Source organism: Dichomitus squalens (genome assembly GCF_000275845.1).
Source record: "Dichomitus squalens LYAD-421 SS1 unplaced genomic scaffold DICSQscaffold_2, whole genome shotgun sequence".
Classification (NCBI taxonomy): domain Eukaryota; kingdom Fungi; phylum Basidiomycota; class Agaricomycetes; order Polyporales; family Polyporaceae; genus Dichomitus; species Dichomitus squalens.
In genome coordinates this window covers 1,556,405-1,574,533 of record NW_006766884.1, presented here as the reverse complement: position 1 = coordinate 1,574,533, position 18,129 = coordinate 1,556,405, and the positions used below count along the sequence as shown (strand labels likewise).

Here is an 18,129-nt window from a genome sequence, read left to right as displayed (position 1 = left end):
TAAAGACCGACGACTAGGCCCTGATTGCCTTCCCAATGACGTGCCACCTCCATGTTTGGCGAGCGCTTCCTTTTACGAAGTACGACCTCTCGACAAGAAAGCTGGCGGATGCTTTGGCTGTCTTCGGACACGGAAAGTTCCCCAAGCCGAACAAAGCTAGACACGCTCGCCATGGCGCAGGCAGGCTACTCAACATCGGCTCGCATTGTCGACATGGACATCAGCTAAGCTAGAGAAGCGTTTCATCATGCACCATCCATCAACCATCGAGGTCGAACTGCATCATCATGCGCGTCAACGACCCGACAGATAGGCGGTCGCGTTGTGGTTGAGGATGTGATCGTTCCGAGCAAGACACGCTCTGTGACAGAATAAATTGTACAAGTAGGGTTGATACGTGAACGTAGGCGGTGTATACTGGGTATGCATGTCGGAAGGAGGGTAACAATACTAGGAAGGTGATCCCCAGGAGGGCGGTGAGAAATAGATAGGCGTAGAAACCACGAAAGGCGCAGAGTAAGAGTAGTGGAGACATGTGATAGTGAGTCTATCAGTGAACAGTTACAATGCTGCAGCAATGAGCAGCCCTACATGATTGAATAGCGAGACATACTGTGCGATTGCTGCTCGGAGGAAGCGCAATCGACCGTTGAGAATAGGTACAGAGCCACCAAGACAAACAAATAAGTGTCAGCCCCATAGAGACGCACAGCGTTGGGCCGATCACTTACCGACAATATCGGAAGGTTACGACGTTCCATCTAAACAGCAGTAGCGAGGTCCATGGTTCCGAACACACGAGACTGAATATCGAGATAGGCGGGCCAAGCCCATGCTAGCATGATGGACTATGGCAGCCAGATCTTGATTGTCTGGTCGACGCTTCCGGAGGCCACGACGTTGACGAACTTCTCGACCTCCTGATGCCCATCCCCCGCTCCATTTGTCTTCGCTGCCTCGCCCCCGCTCTGCGAAGGTGCTTGACGACCCCAAGCGAGACAGGTCACGAAATGGCCATGTGCCTGCACGGTCTTTACGCATCGGCCGGTAGCGAGCTCCCAGACGCGTATCGTGTAATCGTCGGAGGCGGACAGGAGGAATTTCCCTGTTGGGTGGAAGATGAGCGCACGGACCCAATTGTCGTGTCCAGCCTGTCAATGAGTCCCAGTCACTAGACGCGCACAGTCGAGAGGAGAGCACACGCGGCGTACGAGGTTTCTCAGCATCTGTCCACTCTGAGTATCCCATAGCTTGATAGTCTTATCCCGGGAGCCCGTGACAAGGTACGCGCCCGCACGCTTCGAGCGCTCCGTATTCTGCAGCAATGGCTGAACACAGTGTAGGCAAGAGCGTCCAAAAATAACGTACAGGAATTCCCGCTAGCTCTCGGATCGCAGCGTAAGCAGCTAGAGGTGCGAAGGCAACAACCTCCACCGTGTGTTCGTGGCCACGAAGCTCAACCTTTGTCTCCCCTGTTTGGGGATCAATGATACGTGCGGTCTGCCATATCAAGGTAAGCCACGGTCTGAATAAATGTACGATCTTGGTTTTGCTCTTCACCCACCTGATCGTTGGAGCAGCTTGCAAGTAGCCGCCCATCGTCCGAGGGCTCAACCCAGCGGACCCAATCTGAGTGGCCCGTTATTGTCCGAACAAGATGGCTGCATAGACGGGGCAGTTCAACCATTCCTGGCTTCCCAACAGAGACAGAGAAGCAGTAACTCACGTGGACGCGACATCCCAGATGCGGATTGTCCGGTCTCTACTCGCACTGACAATCTGCTGATCGCCGGGCATGAATCGCACGCAGGAAATGCTGTGGTCATGTCCAGAGAACGTCTTAGTATTCTTCCACTCATTTTGCACGTCCCAAATTTTGATGAATAGATCGGACGAGCATGTTACTTCGCAGGCCGTCAGTATCCTCCGCAAGGCGCAGTCCCAGTACATAGTCATGAGCATATGCGCACCTAAGAGATTCCCCCGACTATCGAAAGAGACATCCGTCACGGAGCGCGTATGACCCTTCAGCGTACGCTCAAACTCTCCCGTCTCCCAGTCCCATATCTTCACGGTCGCGTCTTCGCTTGCAGAAGCAAGAAGGTTGAATGTCGGATGGAACGCGACTTTGGTCACTTGATTACGGTGGCCCGTCAAAACATATGCGGCCGGTGCCCTAGGCACCCAGTCGGTCTGGAGGGAAGCGCGTTTGGCTGGTGATAGTGACAGTTCTTCTTGGAGCGCGGCGTTGCGGTTCTCTAAGTCCATAATCTGACCACGTACGAGGATGCACGTGGAGGAATTTTGCATAAGATCAGCATGGTCGGATAAGCATGTCTGCGTACCTTCTTCTGCAATCGTATCACGCTCGTCCACTTCTTCTCCAACAGCCCGACATACTTCCCTTTCGGGTCAGGTGTATACTCCAGGCCAGTATCGGCCTTGAGCGCGTTGAAAGCACCCGTGAAGTTATTGGCATGCAGATATTCGAGGATTGACTTCTGACTTTATCGTGTGCTGCTCATGAAGACATGCTAGCGCTGTAGAGATCGGTTCATCACGTACAGTTCCTCCTTCTGCCGCTCCGAGAGCATAGACATCGTGGGCCGTCGAATGCGCAGTCAAGCCAGTAAACGTTTCACAGAAACTCAGGAAGCAAAGATAAGGAAGCGCAGGACAGAATGAGCGTGAAGGAGGCGTAACGTAGGAGGCAGTTGCAGTCGCGCCGGTCACTCTTCCGCTCATGAACGGCATGCCATTGTGCGCTTCCCGATTTGGTAACCGTCATAGATCAACATATCAACACCACCCTAGGCCTCGAAGCTCTTCGCGCCTCAGGGGCCTTCGACATGCTCAAGAACACGGGTTCGCTTTGTATGTATTACAATATGATGCGAGATACATGGTATGAGATGGCAATGTCAAAATCTGCTACAGCTTGCGAGGGTACCGAGGTCCGAAGCTAGTCATCCTCCCATTCTTCGTCATCCGAATCAAACAGTCCCGATGGTTGCAGAGAATTCACTCGCGTCTGCCTTGACCCGGGTAACACAGGTTGTATGAGATCGTTGGGATCGACGTCGCCGTCGTCAGTCCGCGTCGAATGCGCGTTTGGTAGTACGGAGGCCGCCGCAAGCAGGTCCTCCCTGACGAATCTAATTCGGAACGCTCGTTGTTCGTCGATCGCGGTACCAACAGCCATGCTTTCCCATATGTACCCAAGCAGCCTGTTCGATGGAGGCCTTTGTCAGCACAAGATATGCACTCGAGTTCGATCTTGCACCCACCTGCTTTCCCTTCCAGCACACCATTCCTTCGGATCGATCTCTTCGTAGATGACTTGGTCATCCTCGCCTCTACGGAGCGCGGTGTCCTTGACAGAGAGTGCTTTGGCAATCAACAGGATCGAATCGTGCTGCCCAGGAGGAACCTTCATTAGGTGCCGATAGAGAACGCCTGCATCGATAATGTACACCGGGGCGGCCTCGGTGCGGTGCGGGCCTGGAGACCGAGGACGGAGGTCACGTTCATTCGCCCTCCATCTCCCCGGAGATCGCGAACGCTCCCTGGACCATTTGCTACGGGAGTCGCGATGTCCTGGCTGGACATCATTCCGGCCATTCCGACTCGAGCCGCTCGAGTTGTACAGTAGATGCTTGATCCCACTAGCCCATCTTGACGTATCAACTCCAAGACTACTGAGGACACGCTTCGTCATCTTCTCGTCGTGAACTAGGAGCAGCTTCGGTGACCAGCCTTCTTCCCCTTGCTGTGGAGCGAACATTGTCTGTAGCAGATTAGAAACCTCGGCTCGAGGCATGACTTGGGTGATGTCTGGGAGGTTCTATTGAACGGCTCAGTATTCCGGCATTGTTACTCACGGCAGTTGTATTTACCAGTCGTGTTCTCCCAGGATTTGCGAGATAGCGCTCCTCCTCAACGGTCAAGTGGGTGGTTGACACCGCCTTCAAATCATCATCATCGGAGGGCGGGTCGAACTCTGTCCACCCCACGTCGAGGACTCGAGGGTCAGCCATCCGTACGTCCAACGCGCGCTTGTCCCCGCCCCATAAGTTGAATGCGAAGGAGTAGACCTGAACATCGCCGAACCAGGGGGGCCAGCTGACAGCGAAGTGCTCGGGATGTGCGATGGACTTCTGTAGAAGGCGGTATAGCACCCTTTGGGATAAGGAGAAGTCAGACTGCAAGTCACTTCCGGGTTTCCGCACATACCGCTGATGTTCGAAGGAGGATCTATCCTCCCCACTTTGACTCTTGCCATCCCCGCCTGCGGTGAATTCCGTGTTCGCCCTACTCCGATCGCGAGGGGCCTCGTTCTTGTTTTTCCTGTTGCTTACGAGGGACGATAGCTTCTCCACCAGCTCCTTTCTCTCGCCGAACTGGATGGGTGAAAGAGACTCGAACTCGCCTGCGTCCCACGGGGGCTGTCGCGGATACGGACCGAGGCGAAGGTCAAAGTACCGATCGACTGGGAGCAGCAAGGACGATGCGCCGTTAGGCCGGATTCCTAGAACATGAACGTATGAGGAGGCGCAGGTCCTTCATCATACGATGTATGCCTTACCAAGCACAAGATCGCCGTCGTCTCGGAACATGCGCATGAGGCGTTCAATCAGGCCATCCCTGCTAGTGTCATCCCTGCGCGTAAGGTGTAAAGCTCAAAGCGTCCATCCTGCGCCTGACACCAGTGCATCGCAACTCACTTGAACCATTGCAAGTGCGCTCTGAAGCCACCAATCTGGTAGTACTTCACCGGGAGCATGTGTACTAATGAGAGAGAGGTTGCTGCATGAGCGGACCCTGCGGTAGTCGAAGATGGAGTGGAAGAGAAGCACGGACACGCGCTGCTTGCCTGTCGCGAACGTTAATACTGATATGTGTACCCACGGCCCTGCTGCCAACCTAAGCACGCTGTACGATCCGCGTCGACGCGTCGCGGTCACGTACACGGCCATTTGACGATATCCCTGCAGACGCCGCGATCGAAGTGTCGCAAGTCGCCGTTCGATCGATCAAGACGCATGAATAAGTTGATCTACCCCTTCCCACGCCGGCCCCGCGACTTCAAGAGACCAATCGTGGCAGAAGCAGAATGCAGAGACACGGACGAGGCGCAGAGGCGAAGTACACAGAAGACGTCGGCATTGATTGCGAAACGAAGCAAGAACTAAAAGTGCGTATGTACGGGACACAAATACATGCGAACACATTCGATAGTCCACGTCCGTTCTGGATGATCGTCCCGTGTGTGGTGGTGGTACCTGCTGCAGTCGGTGCAATGCAAATAGCGTAACGTACTACGAAGAACAATTCGAACAGGAGCAGAAGACGCGATCGAAAGTAGAAGAACATAGGGGGCAAGATAGAGAGATAACAGCAAGAGAAGACACATGGAGGGATTGCCAGACTTGTAGCTCGGGGTTGGACACCAAATGGGCCTCTGGAACCAAAGGTTGCCAAGTCAAGAAGGCGAGCCGATGGTGGTTCTGGGGTTGAGAATTTAGCATAAGCGCGTGCATACCGTATGAAAGCTAGGCAGCGCGAGGGCATGGGGGTCATTATGGTAACAGTAAACGAACGACGAGCGCTGCTGGCGGGGACTTTATAGTAATACAGAGAGGGTGAGTTTGGGGAAGACGAGAATTCAGAAAACAAGGAGGGTAGCAGCAAATGGAAAACAGGAACATTAGTGCACATATGTACCGTTTCCGTCCGTCCACGGGAATCGACGGTTCGTCTGGAAGCTCTATTCAAGATGAGGGGTACAGTGTAGTCTCGTTCTTGTTGTCATGCGTGTCTTGGGCGGGGCACATCCTTTAGAACCCTTGCATACCGCCGAGGTTCATGAAATTCTGTGCGCTGACAGGCATTGGGCCTGGGCTCGGGTTTCGCATGACGCTCTGCATCGCCTGTGGATTTACGAAAGGTTGGCCCATATTCATCTGCATCTGCAGCATCGGGTTCATCTGCATGCCCATGCCCATTCCCATGTTCATGTTCATTTGCGGCAGACCCATTTGCTGGGCGGCATAGGCGAGGGCTGTGGGGTTGGCCATGGCGAAAGGATGTTGGCCAGTGGACGTTGGAGAGACACCACCCTGACCTTGATTTCCCGATGTTTGCACGCCTATGGGAGTTTGACTAGGGGATGACGCGCCCTGAGTGAGCGCTTGCGCCTGTGCCTTTTGCATTGCTTGCAGCTAGCCAGATGTAAGCTTGTGCGCCGTCATATATACGGGTAAGTATACTGACCTCGTAGAAGGCGAAGTCCTGCAGCAAAGACGTCCTTGCGGGATGCGTGTGGAAGATGCGCAGCATCTCTTGACCAGCATCAGGAAGCAGCTCCTGCGTATCACGGGAGTTCGTGACAGGCTTGCGTTCTTGCGTGTTACTACAACGCCATCAATGTCAAGCGTGGATGCGATGGAAGATCAACGTACTTGAGGCGGATGTGACGCAGACTGGCATTAGGAATGTCCCGAACGAAAATCCATCGCACCTTGAAGACACCCTTCCATTTGTCAGACGCCCACACTGTGCTGCTCCGCGTGTAGTCAACCTGAAACCATGCAACCTCAGTGATACCATTCATCGATCATGACGCCGTTCAAACGCACAGGAGTCAACATCTCCGCCATGCCGCAGAAGTGACCACTACGTAAATAGCACTGCCGTCAGAAAAGCTCCATGTATGCGACGAAGCGGACAAACCTTGCGTTGACGCTGAAGAACAGGTAGATAGGGCCCCGTCCCGCGGTCTCCTTGAACGCCTTGTCTAGGCGCTTGTTACCGGGATCCGTCGAGCTCCAGATTTCATACTTGAGCGACTTGTGAACGTCATCCTCCGTGTACGATTTGATAACGAAGAACCGCGCCTATGCCAAAACTCAATCGGAGCCAATCGCGACATGTGTCAGAGGATTACTCACGAACGCGGGTCTCGTGTCGAAGTCGACAGGGTTGTAACCTTTCGTCGCGATGAGCGTGGGGACGTCGATGGGGGTGCCGACGAAGCCATCGATTCCCCCACTCTGGTTTCCTTGACCCTGGTTAGCACCCTGGCCCTGGCCCTGACTGGCCACATTGCCAGCGGAGCTCGACACGCCCAAGCGCGGCGCCTGTCCTTGATTCAAGAATTGCGCCGGAATGGACGGCACGCTGGGAACGTTTTGTCCGGTTCCATCCATCTTGCCTTGCTGGTAGAGGGACGCAAGGCCGGGGTTTGACGTCCGGGGGACGAGGAGACGCTCCTTCTGCTCCCATGGAGTGCCCGACGCGGTGAATGCGCGATCTCGCTGGTGCGGGTGCTGTCCTTGCTGCTGCTCAGACTGCTGACCGCCCTGACCAGGGTGGCCGATGGGAGGAACGAATGCGGACGCGCTTTGCACCGCCTGGCCATCACGGCCGTTGAGATCGGTGACGAGCTGAAGCTTCCTCGAACCGCCTCCGTTCCCACTACGCAGCCCTGGAGCCTGGACAGGAGGAGGGTGGGAGGGATTGAATCGCGGGGGATGAACGGACTGGCCTTGCTGTACATTGGCGTACTGCTGGTTGATCTCGAGCGCAGAGAGGGCACGCGATACGTCGTCGATGCCTGCATTGTTCCCAGCCGTGTTGTTGTAGGATCCGCCGTTGCCGCCCATCTGTGCACGCCATTCGCCTCCTGGGGTGCTCCAGGGAGAGGACCGGCCAATCGGACTGCCGGGGTACTGCCCCCCCTGCTGATTCTGCAGCGCGAAATACGATTCGTCATCCACATGGGCCTCGTCTTCGTACTCTTCATCAGCATTCGTTGGGCTCGGGCTTTGTGCGCCCGAGTAGCCCTGAGGTCCCTTCGCGCCGACCTGGAGAGTACCTGCACGCTTGAGGCCGGACGCTAGCCGTCTAACCCCTGGTGTAGTTGTGGGATAATTTAGACTCTGGTGTCTGCGCACGCCACCAGCGCCTGCCGTTCCAGGCGGAGGCGAAGGGCCGTGAGGAAGCCCAGAGAAATGAGGCGATAGAGGAGAGACGGAAGCCGAGTCGCCATGGCCATGATCGGAAACGGACATGCCGGGGTGCTGCGATAATTTTGAGCAACAGCCGTGTGCACCAGCAAAGGACATCGTACCTCGTCATCGTTATGGAAACCCCGCATGTCGCGCTCCCACTCTTCTTCGTCGCCTTCGTGCCCAGCGATGGCGGATAGACTGTTCAAGGTACGAGGGGTGTGCGAGCCTGGCTGCCTAGCCCCTGATCCACCAAATGCTGTAAGTGCAGTCAGTACATGTATGCTCTTCGGACGCCAATCGCATTCGATATGGAACACGAAGGCGCAAAGGTTAAACGTGTGATACATACTGCGATGGTATCTGGTCGGCAATGACGCCTGCCTGTGGAGAGAAGACTTCTCGCCTACAGCACCGATGCCGCCAACCCAGTCCTGGTCTACAGGCTCGTCATCGTTCCAAAACTGCTCTGTCTGTGGGTCGTCGAGTTCACCAAGGGCGATTTTGGAAGTCGGGCGGGCGGTGCGCGATGAGGCTGAGATAGTGTGATGTCTGCGGACGCCGCCCGCATTTGCGTTGCTTGCAGCGCCTGGGGGCGGAGAGATGGGGTTGCCGGACTGAGAGGACATGAGCGGTAAGGAGAGAGAGAGAAGGAAGAAGAGCAAGAGTCGCAGAGAGAAGGAAAGATGGAAATCTGGAGTCGATGCTAACGCCTCCAGCATCTGCTCCTCCACGCCCCTTCCGGCCTCTCGGCCTTTTCCGCCACCCTCGGTGATCCCCACACCGACTCAACACGTGCCATCCACTGTTTCCTACCGGCGCCTCCGCGTTCTCGCCGGCTCGAGAGTCCCTCAGGCCGTCCCGTATGTCGTCTTCCGCCCATTCATGTATACACAGCTCACAGACATCCCGTCAAGACCAGAGTGCCATGACAACGCATCCTTCTCGTTGTCCGTGCATCTGAGTCCAGCATTGCCATGAGACTCGTCCCTCCTATCACTCCCGCAGAGTTCTTCCATCATCTCCAGCGATGCATTCCACCCGGCGGCTGGAGGTCCAGAATAGGTTAGGAGATGCCTAACTAGCAACGAGCATTTCTCATCGAATGACACAGCCGTGGCCAACTCTGGTGGTCCTGATTCAACCGCGTTGCTCTTCCTTCTGAGTGCAACCATTCGAAAACAATTGGGTATGTTGTTCACCGTTCGCGCGTCTATTCTTCTAACAGGATTCTCCAGGGCTGGACGAGAACGATACTCCATCTTCAGAATCTCCAACCTCGTCCCGCTTTCCCTTACACGTCCTCTCCATCCATGTGAACCATGGGTTACAGGCCGCTGCCAGTGCAATGGAAGAGACCGCCGTGAGGATGAGCGAACGCCTCGGTGCTCCTTCCATTGTCGAGGCAATTCCTTGGGGCACGCCGCCTTTTCCTGAGAAGCCCGCAGAGGGAGTTGCGAACCGCGAGAGACTAATCCGCGAGGCCAGATACCACAGGCTGTTTGCAGCTATGGATGCAGCGAGGACGAATGTTATAGCTTTTGGACACCACGCGGATGACCAAGTCGAGACTGCCATTATGCGTATGTCTCAAGGCAGCAGCAATCGCGGGCTGGCTGGCATGCGTCCGGTCCGCCGGTGGGGCATGGGCCATAAAGACATCGAGTACTCCCAGTTCGGCGCCGAGGGCATGCGGAGTTGGGTTGTCCGACCGTTCTTACAAATTCCGAAAGTGAGTTGGTGACGATTATTTCTCCCCCTACAAACAGAATTGTCATGAGATTTTCATGATACAGGGAAGGCTCTTGGCTACCTGTGAGGCGAATAACCTCGACTATGTGAACGATCCTACCAACTTTCAGCCAGGAATCACTATTCGCAACTCTGTGCGTCACGCATTATCAACTGACGTTAGTGCCGAAAACGCAAATGTATCGCTACGCGACCTTCCCAGCGAACAGCTGTCAACGAGTCAAAGCGGATCGTCGCAAGCAGAGCCGATGGACGTCGCGCCTTACGTCGCAAGGCTTCGTGCAATGGCCCCCGACTCGCCTCGCCACGAACAACTCAGAGACGCGGTCAGGCGCCTTGCCATCCGTCTCGAAGAAGTCGAGACTCAGGGTACGCTGCCCTCTCCTCGCGTACCTACCTATCTTCTCACCCACGTCTCAACCTCCTACCAGTCACGAACATCCTCGCGCAAGCCCGCCTCCCTTCCGCACCCTCCACGCTACTTCTTACCGTCCCTGGTCTAGCCCTCGCCACGACGCTCGAAGTCCGCACCTCGCTGATCCGCCGCTGCCTCCGCTATGTATCGTACGGTCCCTGGGGATCCACCTGGGCCGAGGCTAGCGGCGACCGCGATACCCTTCAGCGCATCGCAGAGCAGCTATGGCCTGCCACTTCCCCTCTACCTTCCCCTGAAAGCGGGAGCGAGTCTGGCGAGAACGCTCCTGCTCCGAAACACGAGCGACGACAATTCACCGCAGGGTCGGGCGTGACGGCAATCCCTGTCACAATTCTTCCCTGGAAGAAAGACACGGTCCGCTTCCGCCCTGTGGAGAAGGAGAAGGAGATCGAAGGCTGGATCTTCGCGCGCGAGGCGCACTACCAGCGGCAGGGCGACGAGCCGCAGAGCAGGGGCATCGTGGACGTCACGGAAGAGATCGTGCAGGCCGGGCGGAGCGGGAAGACGACGTGCTCAGTGCTGTACGACAACCGTTTCAAGCTGACATTCGCGCTGCAGAAGGTGGCCAAGCCGGTGGAGGAGGAGATCGTCATGAGGAGAGCAAGGATCCTGATCGAGCCTGATACGAAGTGGGCGCTGCCGATGGTCACTTTGGTCGGGAAGCGGACTACTCAGAGGTGTATTGGCAAATATCTGTGGCATCTGGATGGGTGGCAGGGGACGTGCAAACGGCCTGTCAGGTTCCAGAGTTGGATCACGATGAACTTCGTGCGATCGTTAGATGCAATCTAGAGCTTCTCTGGTTTTTGCTCTTCTGATCCTGCCCGACTTGCACAATCTTAGAGAATACGTCAAGGGGCTCGATATATATGGAGGTGAGCGAATACCGCCGATCAAAGACAATCAGTACTATCTATCCCCCTAGTCGGTAAACTTGATACTGTAGCTCTGCATCTGTAGGACAGTCAATTACAACAGCGACTGCACAATGCGGACCAACACTTACGGTGATTTCTCCTCCCTTATAACTACCACGCTTCTTTTTGTTCTTTTCCTTCCGGAACCCAGCACCGCGGGTGACCATCAAATCTCGAGAAGCACGAGCTCCATAGTCAGATTCGGCAGCACCCTACAGATGGGAACGCCGTCAGCAGGACATACTCGGATGATCAGACTAGACAGCCTTACCCTCGCCTCGAAACGGTTGTCCTTCAAGCGCTCGTCGGCGAACTTGACCTGGTCGACCTTTATCCTCTGGAAAGGAGTATTGCTCTTCCTCGACTTCTTACCGTTACCGTCGCCGTTGTTTTTGCCACTACCGGTCGACTTCGGCGTCATACTCCCGCTCTGGGACGTTGAGTTAGAGACGACGGCTGTCGCGACAGATGTGCCGTCCTCGTCCGTTCTCCGCTTCTTTGTGACAGAGACCTCCTCCTTGACATGCTTCTTTGACGGAGCCTTGTTTGGCTCGTCAGACGAAGACTCTGAGTCAGAGGTAGAGCTAGAGTCTGAGTCCGAGTCCGAGTCTGAGTCTGAAGAGGAGTCGGAGTCGGAGGAATCAGAAGAGTCGGACTCCTTCGCCTTCTTTTCAGCTTTGGCTTTTGGTTTTGCCTCCTTCTCAGTCTCTTCACCGCTGCTGTCGCTGTCGCTGTCATTCGACGAAGAGTCGGAGTCGGGCTCGCCCGTGGACAGTGTTTTGCTTGACGTCACAGGTGAAGGAGACTTCCCTTTAGCCGCTGTTGACGATGAGGCCTTTGCAGGAGCGGTCTTCGGTGGAGGCTTGACAATAGTAGTTTTCGGGGGTGCTGCCGTACATTCAGGAATCGCGCGTATATGAGCGGAGCGGATAGACGACCTACTTGATTTGGCCTTCGCATGCGAACTTGAATTTGACGAGGACGACGAGGAAGAAGAGGCTGAGCCCATGAGATTATCCCTGTTAGGTCTTAGAGGAGATTCGAGACGTTGAGTCTGTGCTCACATGATTCTGAATCTGAGTCGGAGGAGTCAGATGAGTCAGAGCTCGAGCTAGACTCTTCTGAGGAAGCTACACAGGCAAGGTTCAACGCAAGTTTCCAGACGCATGGCAAGATGATACCGTACAGTCCGAATCATCCGAGTCTGAATCCGAGCTTTCCCTTATGTGCAAAATGCGTAAAAGATCCCAACGCAAATCTGCATGGTGAGTACTCACGAAGAGACCTCGCCCGCCGCTTTCTCCTTCAACTCTTTCCACTCCTTGATGATCCGCTCTAATGATGGACCCTCGGGGTTCACTCCATCTTTAAGCACAACAACATCCTTGACAGCCTTTTTCAACGCATAAGCGGCTTTATTGTGCTCTTGTTTCACCAGGAACGTATAAATATAGGTATAAGTAGCTACGGATAAATGTCTCAGTACACTCGAATGTCCGCTGAGATGGAGCATACGTACAGGCGAGGTTTCCATCTCCCTGCTGAACTGCCATGTCGGATAGCCCCGGGATACTAGATAGCCTTAGATCTAGCGACAGAGCAGAAAGGAGGCAGAACTCTAGGAGGAACGGCTGGGAAGCTGCAGTCCGAGCACGAAGAGCCAATGAGGAGAAGAGGAGCCGAAATTTCTGCAGCCACGGGGGGCAAACAGGATCAAACCGCCGGCATGGTCATCACAGCGCTTCTGTGACGCTCGGAGGGGCGGGTGAAGAGCCCGCGCAGACTCGAATACCGAGCATACTAACACCCGACAACGATGTCCGAGTCCATCAAAGGTCCCGCTCCTCCATCCACCAAGCTCGACGGCTCACCGCTGCGCATCGCGATCGTTCACTCGCGATGGAATGAGACCGTCATCGACGCCCTCGTCGCGGGCACCATCGCTAAGCTCAAGGCGACCGGAGTGAAGGACAGTAACATCCTCGTGCAGTCCGTTCCAGGGAGCTTCGAGTTGCCGCTGGCTTGTCAGAAGTACGTAGCATGGATGCGCTATGTTGAGGAGCTAACCCACCCTCTGTAGGGTCATCTCTGGTTCTCATGTCCAGGCCGGTGCGACGGCGACCGACCTTCTTGGAGGATTGACCTCGTTCACCTCCCCCAACCCCACCTCACGGTCCGGCACGCCTGCCCCCGTGTCCGCTTCAATGCCGCACCAGCCGTTCGATGCAGTCATCGCGATTGGCGTTCTCATCAAGGGCTCCACGATGCACTTCGAGTACATCTGCGAGTCCGTCTCGCACGCGCTCATGCGCGTCCAGCTTGACACTGGCGTACCCGTCATTTTCGGTGTGCTTACCGCACTCACGGATGACCAGGCTCTGGAGCGTGCGGGTATTGGTCGTGGACATAACAAGGGACACAATCACGGAGAGGACTGGGCTGCAGCCGCGGTAGAGATGGCGTCCCACACGAGACGCTGGGCAGAAGGCAAGTTCTAGATGGCGGACCCACAAAGTACTTTGAGTAGGACAGTTGTACGATGCAGCAGTCAACAAAAGTCGAATGTATACAATGTTGTAATCATCCTTCTACGGTTATTTCGCGCTGCCGTGGTGAAGCCTGTCAGAAATGTCGGTGCCGGTTGTAAGGAGCGTCATCGGGCGGGCGCCTCCTGCATTTACCTCATACTGCCATGATCGTCTCTTGTTTTGTGACCGCAACTACCCCATCTATCCTCCCACATCCATCTTCGTCCTCGTAGTCAGCTGCTCGCTATCACCGAGGCATTAGCGGCCGACAAGGACCCGCCTTGGATCTATCCTGGCCAAGTTACTCAGACAAAGCCTACGGTTTGCTACCCGCCTCTAGAGATTCGTATTAGCATTGCGGGAGCTGCCAGTCCATCATGAAGAAAAAGGTGCGACCTCTGCTATTTCTTCCGCACGAACGAAGTATCAACATCAATGGCTCAGGTCTTGTTGATGGGCGCGTCGGGGAGCGGGAAGACGTCCATGCGCTCCCTCATCTTGTGAGCAGTCTCCCTGTGCGGCACCGACAAAACTACAACGTCTTCCTCCCAGCTCGAATAATCCTGCTTCTCTCACTTCGCGTCTTGGCGCTACGATTGACGTCGAGCAAAATCATGTTCGCTTTCTCGGCGACCTGATTTTGAACCTCTGGGATTGCGGTGGCCAAGATGCGTTCATGGACTCCTACCTAAACATCCAACAATCGACAATATTTCAGCATGTCGGCGTCATGATTTACGTCTTCGAGGTCGAGACGCGTAACATGGAGAAGGACCTGGACTATTACAAGGCTTGTTTGGCAGCTTTGCAGAAGTACAGCCCCAATGCTGCCGTCTTCCTTCTCGTGCACAAGATGGATCTTGCGCGAGGGCCAAAGGCGGATACGCTGGCACGGAAGTCGAAGGAGCTCAAGGAGGCGAGCGGAGATGTCGAGGTGACTGTCTTTGGCACCAGCATATATGACGAATCTCTGTACAACGTGAGCGATTCGTCATCATTTGCCTGCCATAGCTGCCTCTGACTGCCGTTTGCCGCCTTTCTGATACCAGGCATGGTCAAGGATAGTGCATATACTCATCCCGAATGCCTCCGTTTTGTCCCGTCACCTCGCAAAACTTGCTTCGGCATGTAGCGCAACCGAGGTTGTGCTCTTCGAGCGTACCACGTTCCTCGTTATTGCCACGTCCACCCCTCCTCCGCCTCCCCAAGTCGCTTCCACAAACCCCCCAGGTCTCTCTTCCCCAAAAACCAATGGCCAGCTTTCAGCTACAAGTCATTCCGATCACGAAGCGGAATACGACCCGGATCCACACAAGATGGCGCCGACACGGTACGAGCGAACCTCTGAACTGATCAAGGCGTTCAAATACTCCTGCGCCCGCGTGCGAGAGGAATTCCACGCCCTGGAGATGGAGTTGCCGGAGTTTACCGCGGTCCTCGACGAGCTCACGAGGAACACCTACGTGTTAATTGTAGTGCACGATCCTACAATCGGTACGCGTGCCTTTCATCATATTAGGCGCCCGTCGTTAATAGCAAAACACAGAAACTGCCGCGCTGAGGATGAACATTCGTCTTGCCCGCCCGAAGTTCGAGGAACTCCAGGGCAACAGTCTCCTGTCATAGCCAGACTTCCATTTTTGCCTCCCGTGTCGCTGCTTTCAAGTACGTTCGTCGCATTGTTTATAGCTAATTAGACAGTTCCTACGTTACAGCCGCCCTATGCATCTACTAGCTAACCTCTGTATATATTCTGTTTCTCGTACATGCCGCTCCCACGCTGCCTATCAGCTTCCATGCTTCCAAGCGTTGCTTGTCTGACGGTGACTGCCAAGACTAGGTGGGCCGACTTACACTAAGGTAAGTCGTTTCTGAGATCTGAAGGGTGACCAATGATGTCGACGTCGTTTACGAAATGGTATAGATATAGATGTTGCTTCACATTCATTGATATTCGTCAGTGGGGTTACGCTCACTGCTTGGCCGGCTCAGTCGGAAACAGCTACACTGATGCGCTGTCCTCGGAGTGGCATCGAGCTCAACGACCGCTACAACCGTATCCCCATGGACGCCGTGGCCTGTTCCTCGACGACGAGCTTCGACGCGCAACCCGTGAAGGTAGCTCACCCATGCGGAATAAACGACCGGCTCGTCAACATCAAGTGCGAGCAACGTAGGCACGATGCCCAGTCTCCCGTCCTTGCTATGTGCCGACTCTACTTCACCCGAAACTGTTCGTCTCTTGTGCACAGAACAAGATGAGAAACAGATGTGATGCTTACGCCCATGGCACAAGGCTAGAGGCCCTTTGTGCCTCGAATCCATTGATCACCACTCGCTTGCTCACCCTTGAGGCAACCCACATGATGGACGAGGACACGCCCATAATTGATGGCCTCCCGTAGCCACCTAGGGTACGGCCGCAGTCATGTCCCTACCGTAGATCGCCTTGAAACACGACGGTGCGGGTGATAGGCCGAGTCCTTACGGGATGCCGTATCTGATGGGGTGGGGAGCCTCGACGGGACGCCTATCAAAGTCGCTAGCGGTTTCCAGCTCGCCCGAACCTTGAGGCCTCATATGATCCATGGTGAGACATGCGACTCCATTTGGTGTCCCAACTTTCTCCAAGTGTGTGCTTTAAGGGAGCACGCCCTCGCTCCCTAGAAGCGGCGTTTCCTCGATTAGTGCCGCCGCCAAGATGTGAGCTGCACTTCATCCTCCAACTCAAGCTGCCCCTTCATTGATTTTCGGAACAGGCTTTCGGGATGGACGGAAATATACTGCGATGTTGCTGCAGTTGGTACGTGTTCCGCTCCCTCCTGCGATGTTTATACGCTCACCCCAATCCTGTGTCATAGCTCTTCTTGTATATGATACTTGCCTGACCTTCGATCAAGAGCTTCGCCTGATATGGAGCCAGAAGACGTCTGCGGCAATGTGGATCTACGTCTCAAATCGTTATCTGGCGATTGGGCAATATACCGTTAACTTGTTTATGGCCATTGGTGCCAACAAGGAGGTGAGTTGGTCTCAAAACTCGTCTCTTTAAGAAGCCTCAGAGTTAACCACTTCGCCATGTAAGGAGTAGGTGGTCAGGAAGATCGTTAACTGCCTCAGCTGATGCATACTTTCCCTTCGCTAGTTGTGGAGCTCTAATGCACTTATCGCAAGGTTTTGAGGTCATGTCTTATGTGGTATGGGCGAGTGAGTACTGCTGCGTATGCCGTGGAAGACGTGCTCGCTCATTCCCGCGGCTAACCTAGTCTTCTCGGCTCTACGTGGATATGCGCTATCGGGCAGGGGTTGGCACATCACAAGTGTCATCATGGCGCTGTCTTTGGTGCCAGTCGTAACTTACGTCGTAAGTTGTTTCGAGTTGCTCGTGATCCAGCGCTGCTGCTAAGCGCAGACGCACTATGAATGATCTGCCTCAACACTCAGTACCGGGACTTGGAAGGGAGACCGGTTTGGTTCTCTACAGAGGGCAGCTGCGTGGAAATCAATCACTACTCTGTGGCTCTGGATAGGAAGTGAGTTGCCGCTGCATACTGGTCAATACTCCGCTCATGATCTACACAGCTGTACGTGTCTGGAATAGAATTTCACGGTTCCCGGCGTCGGCCTCTAGCTCACTAAGATATCCAGTAACCGTGCTTGGCCGAGGGTGTCTGATCCTATCAGATATTCTTGTATTGTGCATCACCTGGACGAAGACGTACGGAATCGTACGACTAGCAAAGCAGAGTGGCCTCGATTTGTCATCTTCATTGACCACGGTGATGTTACGAGATGGTACGTCTAGGAATGTTACGCTCCGCATATGCACCCAGCTAACAATAACCACGTCGGTAACCATGTGCACAGGCTCTCTGTATTTCATGTGAAGCCACAATCGCGAGCATGCCGAAACTCGTACTAACTGTCACGGTATCGCAGTATATGGACCATTTTAAATACTTTACACATCGTAGGAACCTATGAGGTATGTAGCTGGGAAAGATGAGCGTCATGGACTCTGGCAGCGTCACAGCATCAGGACTGACGTTATCAACAGGAGACAGTGCAATATATCACTGTATTTACCGACGCGTATGTATCTCCCGCTGCAACCGCTCTGAACCAGATGCGCCAACACTCAGAACAGAATGACGTCGATCTTGGTCTCTCATTTTATTCTGAACCTCAGAGAAGCTGCATCTAGGCCATATCAGCCCGATTCCAACGATTCAACGCTGTCTGACTGGCATGTAGCCGATTCGAATTCACGCTGTTTTTTGATCAAATTGTGGACCGACGCAGACGGCGGTGCAACGTCGGCCTTCCTTGCTCCCCTAGGCGCACAGCTCGATCACTCGATAGACGTTCCCGAGAGGCTCGTCAGAGCTAGTACAGACCGACTACCCCTCGGACGGCTACAGTGAACGCGGTTGACGGTGGACGGGCGGGCGTGACAGGTCTAGTTAGATTCCTCTGAATCATCGGAT

General features: G+C 54.7%; 8 protein-coding genes across 8 annotated transcripts; 4 read left to right on the top strand and 4 right to left on the bottom strand.

Annotated features, from left to right (window-relative positions):
• Nucleotides 1-848: 848 nt before the first annotated feature.
• Nucleotides 849-2,600, bottom strand: DICSQDRAFT_165867 (miller-Dieker lissencephaly protein; the record flags this gene model as incomplete). The annotated part of the gene is made up of 8 exons (XM_007361371.1): nt 849-1,151; nt 1,212-1,316; nt 1,369-1,500; nt 1,565-1,661; nt 1,727-1,904; nt 1,971-2,271; nt 2,346-2,505; nt 2,566-2,600. 8 exons carry the CDS (start codon nt 2,598-2,600, stop codon nt 849-851), a joined length of 1,311 nt encoding a protein of 436 aa, XP_007361433.1.
• A 262-nt stretch (nt 2,601-2,862) lies between these two features.
• On the bottom strand, nt 2,863-4,776 carry DICSQDRAFT_98049 (uncharacterized protein). The gene is made up of 6 exons (XM_007361370.1): nt 4,725-4,776; nt 4,586-4,659; nt 4,234-4,528; nt 3,897-4,179; nt 3,288-3,844; nt 2,863-3,227 (listed from the first exon to the last, which is right to left on the bottom strand). The coding sequence occupies exons 2-6, from the start codon at nt 4,620-4,622 to the stop codon at nt 2,963-2,965; spliced, it is 1,437 nt and encodes a 478-aa protein (XP_007361432.1). The 5' UTR covers nt 4,623-4,659; nt 4,725-4,776; the 3' UTR covers nt 2,863-2,962.
• Nucleotides 4,777-5,278: 502 nt separating this feature from the next.
• Nucleotides 5,279-8,670, bottom strand: DICSQDRAFT_132303 (YTH-domain-containing protein). Its single transcript, XM_007361369.1, has 8 exons — nt 8,362-8,670; nt 8,132-8,268; nt 6,951-8,081; nt 6,733-6,896; nt 6,639-6,675; nt 6,462-6,580; nt 6,274-6,412; nt 5,279-6,221 (listed from the first exon to the last, which is right to left on the bottom strand). Exons 1-8 carry the CDS (start codon nt 8,636-8,638, stop codon nt 5,838-5,840), a joined length of 2,388 nt encoding a protein of 795 aa, XP_007361431.1. The 5' UTR covers nt 8,639-8,670; the 3' UTR covers nt 5,279-5,837.
• A 274-nt stretch (nt 8,671-8,944) lies between these two features.
• On the top strand, nt 8,945-10,989 carry DICSQDRAFT_177529 (adenine nucleotide alpha hydrolases-like protein; the record flags this gene model as incomplete). The annotated part of the gene is made up of 5 exons (XM_007361368.1): nt 8,945-9,074; nt 9,124-9,198; nt 9,248-9,741; nt 9,806-10,130; nt 10,193-10,989. Exons 1-5 carry the CDS (start codon nt 8,987-8,989, stop codon nt 10,987-10,989), a joined length of 1,779 nt encoding a protein of 592 aa, XP_007361430.1. The 5' UTR covers nt 8,945-8,986.
• Nucleotides 10,990-11,118: 129 nt separating this feature from the next.
• Nucleotides 11,119-11,535, bottom strand: DICSQDRAFT_48586 (uncharacterized protein; the record flags this gene model as incomplete). The annotated part of the gene is made up of 3 exons (XM_007361367.1): nt 11,119-11,151; nt 11,204-11,326; nt 11,386-11,535. 3 exons carry the CDS (start codon nt 11,533-11,535, stop codon nt 11,119-11,121), a joined length of 306 nt encoding a protein of 101 aa, XP_007361429.1.
• Nucleotides 11,536-12,930: 1,395 nt separating this feature from the next.
• Nucleotides 12,931-13,612, top strand: DICSQDRAFT_165862 (Lumazine synthase; the record flags this gene model as incomplete). The annotated part of the gene is made up of 2 exons (XM_007361366.1): nt 12,931-13,145; nt 13,195-13,612. 2 exons carry the CDS (start codon nt 12,931-12,933, stop codon nt 13,610-13,612), a joined length of 633 nt encoding a protein of 210 aa, XP_007361428.1.
• A 227-nt stretch (nt 13,613-13,839) lies between these two features.
• DICSQDRAFT_177527 (uncharacterized protein) lies at nt 13,840-15,415 on the top strand. The gene is made up of 5 exons (XM_007361365.1): nt 13,840-14,031; nt 14,087-14,142; nt 14,195-14,621; nt 14,692-15,136; nt 15,189-15,415. The coding sequence occupies exons 1-5, from the start codon at nt 14,020-14,022 to the stop codon at nt 15,266-15,268; spliced, it is 1,020 nt and encodes a 339-aa protein (XP_007361427.1). The 5' UTR covers nt 13,840-14,019; the 3' UTR covers nt 15,269-15,415.
• A 1,090-nt stretch (nt 15,416-16,505) lies between these two features.
• DICSQDRAFT_25565 (uncharacterized protein) lies at nt 16,506-17,448 on the top strand (the record flags this gene model as incomplete). The annotated part of the gene is made up of 3 exons (XM_007361364.1): nt 16,506-16,664; nt 16,878-17,013; nt 17,309-17,448. Coding segments are annotated over 3 exons (435 nt in total), but the record flags the coding sequence as incomplete, so codon positions are not given.
• Nucleotides 17,449-18,129: the final 681 nt, after the last annotated feature.

Excerpts from the sequence above, each read along its gene's own strand:
- DICSQDRAFT_98049 (XM_007361370.1), bottom strand. The coding sequence starts at position 4,622 with ATGCGCATGTTCCGAGACGACGGCGATCTTGTGCTTG. Across the intron at positions 4,180-4,233 it reads TCCTCCTTCGAACATCAGCG|GGTGCTATACCGCCTTCTAC; the intron begins GTATGTGCGGAA and ends CTTATCCCAAAG. Across the intron at positions 3,228-3,287 it reads TGTGCTGGAAGGGAAAGCAG|GCTGCTTGGGTACATATGGG; the intron begins GTGGGTGCAAGA and ends TCCATCGAACAG.
- DICSQDRAFT_132303 (XM_007361369.1), bottom strand. The coding sequence starts at position 8,638 with ATGTCCTCTCAGTCCGGCAACCCCATCTCTCCGCCCCCAGGCGCTGCA. Across the intron at positions 8,269-8,361 it reads GCCGACCAGATACCATCGCA|CATTTGGTGGATCAGGGGCT; the intron begins GTATGTATCACA and ends CTGCACTTACAG. Across the intron at positions 6,581-6,638 it reads TGGCGGAGATGTTGACTCCT|GTTGACTACACGCGGAGCAG; the intron begins GTGCGTTTGAAC and ends GCATGGTTTCAG.
- DICSQDRAFT_177527 (XM_007361365.1), top strand. Across the intron at positions 14,143-14,194 it reads TCCATGCGCTCCCTCATCTT|CTCGAATAATCCTGCTTCTC; the intron begins GTGAGCAGTCTC and ends TCTTCCTCCCAG. Across the intron at positions 15,137-15,188 it reads AGTGCACGATCCTACAATCG|AAACTGCCGCGCTGAGGATG; the intron begins GTACGCGTGCCT and ends AGCAAAACACAG.